Here is an 11,806-nt window from a genome sequence, read left to right on the forward strand (position 1 = left end):
AGTCTCATAGATAGACCCACTGAAGTGGTACCCCAATTGCCTCACCCTGCCATCCCTGTTTAGCATGGAAGAAGCCAGAGCAGTTTATCTGCAAGCTTGTTAACCTCTTCAGTGGAATAGGAGGTAGGAATTGGCTAGGCAGTTAGTGTAAAATGACCCCAAAGAAAAGTAGCCAGTTTCTTGGCTAAAATTCAAAATGTCCTTGGTTGGGCCTCTTAGCAACATACTCTGTTCCAAAGGCCAAAAGTGTCAAAAGTATTTGGGAGCTTATCTCATCCTTAAAAGATTTTAGGGTTACCTCTTCAGAGGGGGGAGTGTTAGAGTTGCCAGAAGCCCCATAAAATAAATAAATCAATCAAAGAAGAAGAAAGAGTACATGAAGTTATCAGAAAAAAATGATGGGGAGATACAGGAGGAGTTGGAGGGGAGGCAGTGGACATGGATTTGATCCAAACACCTTATATGCATGTATGAAATTCTCAATAAATCATTTGTTTAAAATAAAACAAAAAACAAAAAAAGAAAATGAATTAAATGTAAAATTTTTATGAAAACAAGGCAGTTGTTTGTTTTATAACCAGAAATGCCAAAGCTCTCTCCTCTGCCCACATCTTACAGCATTGTTTGACAGATCCAGACATCTTACTACCTGAATTCTACTTTATGAGGGGACCGATTCTAGTTTATGAGGTGCCATAACTTGGAACTAAAATGCCCCGTGTCATCAGCCTGGGATGCTGAAGTACTGGAACTTTTCATAGTGGGGCCTAGTGAAAGGAAGTTACATCATTAGGGTGACCTTAAAGACATGCTGGGATCCTACCCCTCTCACTCTCTGTGTTTCCTGGACACTGTGAGGTGAGCACCTTGCCCCTGAGGTTCTTTCTTATGACAGGCACAATGACAGTAGAGCCAACCAGCCACAGGCCCAGACCTATGAAGCCAAGAACCAAACAAATCCTCCTCCTTTTAAGTTGATTGTCTAATGTCGTTTATCATAGTAGTGGAAAGATGACACAGAAGGCTTCTGGAATTTTTTCACAAAATTAGCCGAGAAGGGAATTTACAAAGTATAGTCAGTGACTACTGACATGCATTTTTTTAGTGTTTTACTGGGGGATGATTGAAGCACAATAAACTGCACTTAGCCAAAGCTCCAGTGTGATATGTTCTGACACATGTAAACACCTAGAAAATGATTACAATGAAAATAATGAACATTTCCATTTCACCCAAAGGTTTCCTTGTATATCTATATGTGTGTGTAAACTTATAGCCATTATTTTTAATATTTACAGTATTATTTACCATGACATCATTTTGTTAGCACCAGGCGCTCACATAGTCTTTCCAACAATCCCATAAATTAAGAGCTACTATCTCCTCCACTCCCTCAGAGCTGTAGTATGGGATAGGAATTGGTCGACCGGTCACTGCAGTTTACAAAAATAAATATCATTGACAAAAGTTTAGATATCATGTTTGATTTGCACTTTTCTTGGACTAATTGGACCAGGCGGCTCATTAAACCATTTGGTGAATTTCCATTCTCTTAGTTTCACATCTTAAGTGGAAAACATCACAGAGCTTCAAAATACTACAGAATAATAAAACCTCTCAGGGTAGTGAAAACATCACAGAGCAATAAAACACCGTGAACAGTAAAGCATCCCAGGGTTACATTTCAAGATACCTACCTAGTAGGTAAAACAAAAGGAAATTACAAAGTAGTTTCAAAGATTATATAAGAATACAGAAGGTTATAGAAATACAACTTTTTCTTATCGTTCACAAACCATGCTCAGAGAGAATGAAATATTAGACAAGAAGAAAAAAAAAGAGATATAAGAACCAGAAAACCTGTAACAAATCCAGTAGGTGGGGAGGACACCGATAATCCCTTAGGGATTAACCCTCATTTAAGAACCATTCTTTGAGCTGGAGAGATGGCTCCAGCAGTGTAGGGATTACCACACAATCTTGAGGGCCTGAGCTTGCCTGCCTCCCCAGCACCCACATAAGATGAAGCATGGCATGAGGTAAATGGGGTGGTAAGAAAGAAGAATATTCCGGTGACAGCATATATTAGTTACTTTTCTGTTGCTGTGATAAAACACCATGACCAAGGGAACTTATAAAAGGAAGAGTTTATTTAGCTTACAGTTCATCAAGGGTCCATTGTGGCAGGGAGGCATGGCAGCAGAGGTAGCTGGAGTAGGAGCAGGAGCTAAATTCTCACATCTTCCAGGCACAGAAAGCAGAGTGGGACAGGAGATCCAGCAAGACTTAAGAACTCTCTAAGCCCACTTCCAGTGGCATGCTTCCTCCAGCATGGCCACACCTTCTAAGACCTCCCAAAATAGTGCTACCAACTGGGGACAAAATATTCAATACTTGGAGCCTGTGGTGGACAGTCTCTTTCAAACCACCACACAGTATAAAGGTTAGCTTAGAGCGGTCTAGTGTGAATATTTCCAGAGGAGAGGGGGTTCTCAAAGATAATGTGCTCCAAGAGTAGTAGATGCCAAGGGAGAAGTCATTAAAGAAAATCCCAGGGGTTAGAAAGCCACCACAATCCCTTTGCAATGCTGACATGTCCACATCTTTTATTGAGCAGCTAGAGATTGCTGGAGCCCTGGAACCCACTCCTGTCTCCTCAGAGACTCTAAACTTGCTGGGACCTGTAGTCCACTGTGGCTGGAAATGACTGCTTCTCAAAAAAGAAACAGAGTGAGTGGCTTCTTGGCCATCAAATGTCTTTGCATGTCTCTTATTGGTTGAACTTACCCAGAAATCAGCTGGCAAGAGTGTTTGGGAAATGTGTCCTACTTCTTCTTGATCCTCCCAAAGAAGAGTTTAGAAAGGCAAGAACAAATATGAATAGCAGTGGTCCAAATCCCACCCCCTCCTCCAAAAAACAGGAACCCAGAATAGTGCCCAGGGCCAGATCGGGCTCTCCCTGGACAAAGAAGGCCTGGATTCTAAAACCAGTTCAGCTATTGATAAGCTGAGGCCTCTTCTGCCCACTGTAGCATGATGGCTCATGGCAGAGGCTCAGGATCCTGTTAGAAATAGGTCTGGGGTCCAAAGAAAATGGCCTCTCAAAGCAAAGTATTTCAGCAAGGTCAAGGTTTTGCCTCTACAGAAGGGTGCATTGCCATGCCAAATCCCACCAGCCACACACCGCACAGGGGTCCTGTTGGGTTTTTATTCCTAAGGCAAAGGCATCCTGTGCCTAGCTCTGACTGGTCAGAGATTGGAGCCTCACATTTTTATGCAGTTGGCTAATTTAAAATAGTTCAGCTGATAACAAAATGCAGCTTTAGAGAGCAGGATGCAACTTTGAGGATAAACTAATCTTTGGAAAAATGCTGACTGGGGAAGGAGTGTTGCCAGATGGTGTTTCTACACATTTCTTTAAAGATGGAGCTTTCTTTGTTTAACACTTTGATAGAAAAGACGGTAAATTTTATTTACATTTTCCACGGTCCTCATGTGTAAAGTGGGCCCCAACACCTGCCTCAAAGGATTATAATGAAGGTAAAATGGCCCACTGTAGGTAAACAGAACAGTGGCTGGAATATAAGAAGTGTTCAATAATTGGAAGTTATTGATATACCTATATGACTTCGGTTTCACCATTAAAGAAAACTTAGGAAGGGAAGTTAAATCACCTGTGCTTGTCTCTACCCCAAAAGAGGTAACAGCTGTACTCAGACTGAGGCTGAGGCTGGAGACACAGAGAAAAATAATCATCTGTCCCTTTCATCAAATGACTCAGTTTGAGGGAAAGACAGACAAGGATAGATTAACTATGATTCAAAGCAAAATATACTCAGGAATAGAATAGATAGATGGAAAGTTCTAGGAGGGTTAAAACCTAGTAGAATGATTCACATTGACACGCTTTAAATCCGCGGTTGTCCTCCTGTGATCTCTGAAATTCACTTACTCATGCGCCAATTTCCTCCTCTGTCAAGTGGTTGTGACATTCTCAAGAAGACGCTGTGAAGGAAGCTACTGTATGGAAAAGGCATTCAAACGCGATCCTTGTGATATATCCAGTGGGCTATAGGAAAGGTACCAGAACCGGAAGCGGAAGAGGTCGCGGAACAGTCATCTATTAGGACTGCTTATGAATTGTGGAAGAAGTTCGTACAGAATCAGGTAGGTTACCACACCGGGTGATGGCCACAAGGGGGCGCCCGGGGATCTGGGCGTCATCGTTGCCCGTGGTAACCGTGATCTTCTGGCCTCAGCCTAGCAGGCAACTGGAGCAAGATGGCCCTGCGCTCCTGGACCCCTGACTTAGGGTTTCTCGAGGAGAAGGTGGTGCGGTCTGCTTCAGTCTCCACCAGCCTCTCCCTAGAGCTATGCACCTTCCCCACCACCCTGGGCTCCTCCGTCGCCGCCGAGGCGCTGGAGCAGCTCTTTGTTGTGGGTGAGAAGCCCCGCCGGCGCCGGCAGCCACGCCCCTTGGAAATGTGGTCAGCTCCGGGCTCCTCCCGGAACCCAGGACATCTCTGGGCTGGGGTCCAGCCTTCTGCTCCCAGAGGGAGATGGGCGACAGGAATGTCTCAGTGCTCTGGTGCAGCTGGGGTGACCTTGCTTACTGGGGACAAATCTGGGACCCTCTGGCCATCGCCCCCGACCTGATTGATGTATATTTCCACTTCAGCTGTTTCTTCTTGCCTTTCTTTTGCAAGCTTATCTTCCACCTTTTACCTTAGCAAGCTGAAGACTTAAATAGACAAGTAGGAAGTGAAATGTTTAAGAGGCGCCTGTTGTATTCGGCAAAGAAAACGAGATACAATTCAGTATTTGGGAGATTTGGACCAAAAATGATCTTGGGTGGGACCAGGCCAACTTACTTGTTATGTTTTGAATCTAAAATAGCCCCCACAGGCTCATACTTTAAATGCGCGTTTCCCAGCTGGTGGCTGTTTGAGGAGGCTGTAAAACCTTTACGAGGTGGTACCCAGCTAGCAGAGTCCGGTCGCTAGGTGCAGGTGTTCCCCAGCCGCTGGTTGCTGCTCCCTCTGCTTCCTTGTGGGAGGTGATGTGAATGGTTTAGCTAAACACGTTCCGACTGCTGTGATCTAAGGAGCCTCCACATGCTCTCCCCTCCTTGGTGGATTAAAGCCCTCTAAAACACTAAGCCAAAATAAAAATCTTTCTTCCCTACATTGTTTATTTCTGGTATATTGGTCACAGCCGACCAAAAGTAACTAATACAACATTTCTTCAATAAGGTAACGTGATAGTCCAAGAAAGAGCCAAAGTCCTTTAGACTGTCCAAGAACTAAGCAGCTCACTAATTATAATCACCCTATTGCTTCAAAATATACTGATGTCCATGATGGTGTTGCCATCAGAATGCTTTCTTTTTTAGTTCTTCTCAGAAAACCTAAATTTAATTTACAGTTTTCATTAGATGAGGCAAGTTATTATCATAAAGAATGTTAACCACCAATGAGACAATTTATTCATATGTGTCCAAGGCCATTGTTGATGATGGAATTTGGATTTTGGGTTCTCTCCAGGCTTGATCTCCAATTCAGCAAGTCCATTCAAGGCATAGTACTTATGCATAAATATTGTTTTCCTACTAATGTCTAGACACTTGTGAATTTTTCTTCTTTTTAGAGTATCTTTTATTCTTTGACAGTTTGATACATGTATACAATATACCTTGATCATACCCACCTCCAACTCCCCTCTCCCACTCCCTCCAACATCCCCCCCCCCACTGAGTCCCTGCTAGAATGTTAACTGATCTTGTTGGCTTGACCTTGTGCAGATCTTCTGCAGGTGACCACAGCTGCAGTGACTTCATGAGTACAACAGCCATGTCATGGCCAGAAGACAGTATTTCATAGAACCTGAGAAGTATTGGGGGAGGGGCTTCATTAATACTTCTTATAGCTGGGTGTGGCAATCCCAGTACTTGGGAGGTAAAGAAAGGAGAATCAGAAAGTTGAGGTCATCCTCAGCTATATAGCAAGTTAGAGAGACCAGCCTGGGCTACAAGAGATCTTGTCTCAAAATTTTTTTTAATTTAATTTTTTTTTAAAGTCTTCTTTCTTTGGGGGCTGGAGAGATGGCTTAGTGGTTAAGAACACTGACTGTTCTTGCAGAAGACCCGGGTTCAAATCCCAGCACCCACATGGCAGCTAACAACTGTCTGTAACTCTCGTTCCAAGGGATCCAACAGCTTCTTCTGTCCTCCCTGGGCATTGCACAGCATGGGTGCACTTACCTACATGCAGGCAATACCCGTGTACATGTAAAATAAAAATAATAAATAAAATATTTTTTAAAAAGTCTTCTTTCTCAGAATTTGAGTAAGAAAACATATGTCTCCAGCCCATTTGCAAGCAAATATGCTTTTGCTCACTCCATAAAACAAGAAAGAAAAGATAAACAATACCCACGCCTCTTTAACACACTTGCTTGGTTTAAGAGAATAGCTCTGTGGGAGAGTCCAAGTTCCCTGGAACTGAGGGCAGACATTACAGCTCATGCTACTGAGAAATGGAAATGGCCAGTAAGAGTATGGGCCCTGGATCAGCATTCTACTGCTTTGCACATGAAATGTAATCTCAAAAATCTTAGCTTTCTCATCTGTGAAATGAGAATCATCCCGTTATAAGAATTAGATAACACAGGGATATGGGTTATGGCTCAGTGGCAAAGCACTTGCCTAGCATGCAGAAAGCTTTGAATTCCATCCCTAGCATTGCAGAAAGAGTTAGATAATGCATACAAAGCAAGATGAATTGCATCAAACTCCTCTCACACACAGGACACAGGTCTGGAATGCACAGCTTCCTCTCTTCTCTCTTCTCCTTTTATCCTTTCTTCCCTGTCTTATTCAGTATGTATCTTGACTTTATTATCATTGCCAATATTCTACAGTACTCATAACTCACTACTTATGAAGGGGGAGGGATAAAGAGATGTCATTAAGTACATCAATAAAAAGGGATAGACACCCAACTTGATGGCTACCAGTTTTACAAATACATAATCTTATTCTGTGCTTCACAGCTTTGCACAGAAGTAAAAATGACATAATGGATTCTTTTTTTATTTTTTATTTTATGCGTATGCATGTATTGCCTGCATGTAGATAAGTGCACCCATGTTGTGCAGTGCCCGTGGAGGTCAGAAGAGGCTGTTGGATCTCCTGGAACTGGAGTTATGGACAGTTATTAGCTGTCATGTGGGTGCTGGGATTCAAACCTGGGTCTTCTGCAAGAACAACCAGTGTTCTTAACTGCTGAGCTATCTCTCCAGCCCGACATAATGGATTCTTAAACAGTTGATTTGGTGTATTTCTGGTACAATGTAATTTTATATTCAGTGTGCATATATGTGTTGACACCAAACCATTATTAAACCTACATTATAGGCATGTTATCATTTTCCCATTTGAAATGTTTATTGGTATTTCATCCCTTTCAGATATCTTCTATCATAAGATATGCAAAGATGAATCTTAACAAGAGATTGTCTTTAAGGACACCAAAATACATCCCTAAACACTATGCAATAGGAAACAGGCTTAAAAGAGATTCATGAAGTACAATAGACATTCAAAACTAGATGTAACTTCCGGCATTTGAACCAGACAATAAAGGGTTAACCAAGTAGGATTTTTAAAACATAAAAACATAAGTAATAGATCTTAACTTTCTAATCTCTTTTTTTTCCAGAAAAATCTCTACAAGGTGATTATTTTAAATGCAATGAAGAAGTTAAGACCTTTCTTAAAGACATTGCTATAGCTGTTAAAAAATTGGTATTGTATTATCTTTAAGAGTTATTTTTTAGACATTCACATAATTTTCATTAAGCTTTAATGAACAGAATTCATATTTTACAAAATTATATTATATTTTATAAAATTATATTCAGTGTGTAATTACACCACATAGTCACACTTAGTATCCCTCTTGTGGATTCTTAAGGATTCCTGTGCATTTTGCCACCCTGGAATCCTAGAACAACATTTTGTCCTGCTGCCTCCTTTTGCTTACATTTTTCTGCATATAGGAGTCAAAATATTTACTGTGGCTAATTAAAGAATCTAGTCGCCATCCATTTAATTTTTGAATCATAAAACTCCCTTAAATAGCAGACATGAATCCTTCCATTTTAAAAATAATATTTATTGCTTAAAAGTAATACATGTTTACTCTTGAAATTTTACAAAATAAATAGATAAGCAGAAGTAAGAAAGTAAAACCCACCATGATTCTAGTACCCTGAAATATTGACAATTAACTCTATTTCTTTGAGGGCCCAGGTGATAGATTCCTGCATTGAATTTTACTTTTTACATAGAAGCTTTCATGTCATAGATACAATTATGTAATTTGATTTTCAGTTGGTAAAATGCAATGGAATTTCTTGGGTCACAAAATAGCTACAGCTATTTTGGACAGTTATTTAAAAGATGATTTGTCTAATCTTTTACAAACCAAGCTTTGAATGGCTTTTTTTATTGCTAAGCAGATTTTTTTTTAATTTTTACAAAATCTTTATTGAGAATTTCACATGTATATAAGGTGTATTGATCAAATCCATGCCCACTCCCTCCCCTCCAACATTCCCCTCTCTGAAAAGGTAACCCTAAAATCTTTTAAGGATTAGATACAAGCTCCCAAATGCTTTAGACATTTTTGGCCTTTGGAAAAGAGTATGTTGCTAACAAGCCCAAGGACGTTTTGACTTTTAGCCAAGAAACTGGCTACATTTCTTTGGGGTCTATTTACCCTAACTGCCTAGCCAATTCCTACCTCCTAATCTTATCACATCGTCCTCTGAAGGGGTTGCCTGAATTGCCAATACAGAATAGGGACGCCAACCACTCTGGCTTCTTCCATGCTGAACAGGGACACAGGGTGAGGTAACTGGAGTATCCCTTCAGTGGGCCTATCTAAAAGACTCCCAAATTGCATAACTCTTATCTGTAGGGGGAAAAGAAAGTCCTTGAGATAGGAGACATGAAGGAAAAGTAAAGGCAAGAGTAATTAGCATTACAAGTTCTAGACAGGGAACTAGAAAAAAGCCAGAACAGGGCAGTTTTCAAATGTTCATATGAAAGTCCATTGGAGTTTCTTGACAAGGGTTTCCAAAAGCATCTCTTTATTGGGTTTTTCCACATTTTTCTTTTGTCTTCCAAGGCTGGACTCTAGAGTGATGGATTTTGTACATAAATACATGCTGAATTTTGTCAAAAGCCTTTTCTGCATCTATTGAGATGACGATGTGGTTTTTGTCTTTGCGTCCATTTATATGATTAATGATGTTTATTGACTTGCATATATTGAACCATCCCTGCATCTCTGGAATAAAGCCTACTTGATCATGGTGGATGACCTTTTTGGTGTGTCTGTATGCTGTTTGCAAGTATTTTGTTGAGAATGTTTGCATCTATGTTCATTAAGGATATGGGTCTATACTTTTCTTTTTTGGTTGTGTCTTTACCCAGTTTGGTATTAGAGTGATGCTGCTTTCAGAGAAGGAATTTGGGAGTTCTCCCTCTGTCTATCATTTTGAATAATTTTAAGTAGTATTAGTTGGAGGTCTTCTTTAAATGTCTGGTAGAATTCTGCTGTAAATCCATCTGGTCCTGGGCTTTTTTTAGTTGGGAGGCGTTGTATTACTCTTTCAATTTCCTTATATGTTTTGGGTCTGTTTAAACTGTTGATCTTTTCTTGGTTTTACTTTGGCGGTTCCCATGATTTCAGATATCCATCCATTTCTTTTAGACTTTCAGATTTAGTAGCATATATGTTTTTAAAATATTTTGTATAATGGTTTGGATCTTTTGGGTGTCTGTTGTGATGTTTCCCCTTTCATGTCTGATTTTGTTGATTTCCATTTGTTCTTTCTTTCTTTTGGTTAACTGGGCTAAGGGTCTGTCAATCTTGTTTAACTTTTCAAGGAACCAGCTCTTAGACTCAGTGATTCTTTGTATTGTTTTCTTTGTTTCTATTTCTTTAATTTCTGCTGTGATTTTTGTGACTTCTTCTCTTCTGCTGGGTTTGGGTTTCATTTGTTCTTGCCTTTCCAGTGCCTTGAGTTGCAGTGTTGGGTCATTTATTTGGGCTCTTTCCAATTTTTTAATGTAGGCACTTAGAGCTATAAACTTCCCTCTTAGGACTGCTTTTAATGTGTCCCAGAGCTTGTGTTGTGTTGTATTGTCTTTTTCATTGAATTCCAGGAATTCTTTTATTTCTTTCTTAATTTCTCCTTTGACCCACTCATTGTTTAGGAGTGTGTTGTTCAATCACCATGAGTTTGTATAGTGACTAGGGCTTCGTCCAGTGTTAATTTTCTTTGAAAAAGTTCCATGGGGTGCTGAGTAGAAAGTGTATTCTTTGGTGTTTGGGTGGAATAATAGAAAGATGTGTGTTAGGTCCATTTGATGTATGTTATCATTTAATTTAGACGTCTCTCGTTTATTCTTTGTCCAGTTGACCTCTCTAAGAGACGGTGTGGTATTAAAGTCCCCTACAGTTACTGAGTTGGGATTAATCTGTGTCTTAAAGTTTTGTAGTGTTGTTTTTATGAATTTGGGTACACCAAAATTTGGTGCATATATGTTGAGGATTGTAATATCTTCTTGGTTAACTGTTCCTTTGATCAGAATGAAGTGACCCTCCTTATCACTTCTGATTAATTTTACTTTGAAGTCTATTTTGTCAGATATTAGAATTACAACCCCTGCTTGTTTCTTAACGCCATTTGCTTGGAATATTCTTTTCCAACCTTTTACCTTAAGGTAGTGCCTGTCCTTGAAGGTAAGATGGGTTTCTTGCAGACAGCAAAGAAACAAGCAAAGAAAGAAAGATTTTGTTTCTTAATCCATTCGCTTAGCCTGTATCTTTTGACTGGGGAGTTCAGTTCATTGATATTTAAGGTTATTATTGAAAAGTGTGTATTGGTTACCATCATTTTGATTGCTGTTTGTGTTCTCTATGTAATTTTGTGTTTCCTAGATTATATCTTTGTTTATTTTCTTTCATTGCCCCTAGGGTATAGTTGTTTATCTCTCTGCTCTCTGTCATTCAATTATTCTTTGGAGGGCTGGTTTTGTGGACATGAATTCCTTCAGGCTATTCATATCATGGAAGATTTTTCTTATCCCCCCAACTGTAATAGACATTTTTGCTGGGTATAGTATTCTAAGCTGGCATCTATTTTCATGTAGAACTGGAAATACCTTGGTCCAGGCTCTTCTTGCTTTCATGGTTTGCAATGATAAGTCAGCTGTAATTCAGATGGGCTTTCCTTTGTTGTGACTTGTTTTTCTTTTGCTGCTTTCAGTATTCTTTGTTCTGTACATTTAGTGTTTTTACTATGATATGTCATGGGGAGTTTCTTTTCTGATTCTATTTGGTGTTCTATGTGCTTCCCGTATTTGTATGAGAATGTCATTCCTTAATTTCGGGAAATTCTGTTTTACAATCCTGTTTAAGATCTGGTCAACAGCATTAACCTGAAATTCTTCTCCTTCCTCTATTCCTATGATCAGTAGATTTGGTCTTTTTTTCATGGTGTCCCACATCTCTTGCATATTCCATTCCTGTGTTTTTTTTAAAATTTTCCATACTCTTTGCTTGAGTTGTCCAATTCTTCAACTTTATCCTTCAGTGTTGATATTCTGTTTTCCATTTCATTCATTCTAGCAGTCACGCTTTCCCCTGTTGTTTCAGGTTAGCTTATTGAGTTTTGCACTTCCTTCTTCATTTCTGCTTAAGTTTTCTTCAATGTTTCTACCTCTTTTTTGAAT

At 39.8% G+C, this 11,806-nt stretch overlaps 1 protein-coding gene across 1 annotated transcript in view; it reads left to right on the forward strand.

The window, feature by feature from the left end:
- Positions 1 to 4,281: 4,281 nt before the first annotated feature.
- The window catches only part of Ccdc175 (coiled-coil domain containing 175), an 81,724-nt gene continuing 74,199 nt past the window's right edge, over positions 4,282 to 11,806 (forward strand). Inside the window, exons 1-2 of the mRNA XM_029566687.1 lie at positions 4,282 to 4,441; positions 7,719 to 7,804. Coding sequence (XP_029422547.1) covers positions 4,282 to 4,441; positions 7,719 to 7,804 — 246 coding nt within the window. The remainder of the gene's footprint in view (positions 4,442 to 7,718; positions 7,805 to 11,806) is intronic.

The sequence above is a fragment of the Nannospalax galili genome, unplaced genomic scaffold, assembly GCF_000622305.1.
Source record: "Nannospalax galili isolate Female #2095 unplaced genomic scaffold, S.galili_v1.0 scaffold336, whole genome shotgun sequence".
NCBI lineage: Eukaryota > Metazoa > Chordata > Mammalia > Rodentia > Spalacidae > Nannospalax > Nannospalax galili.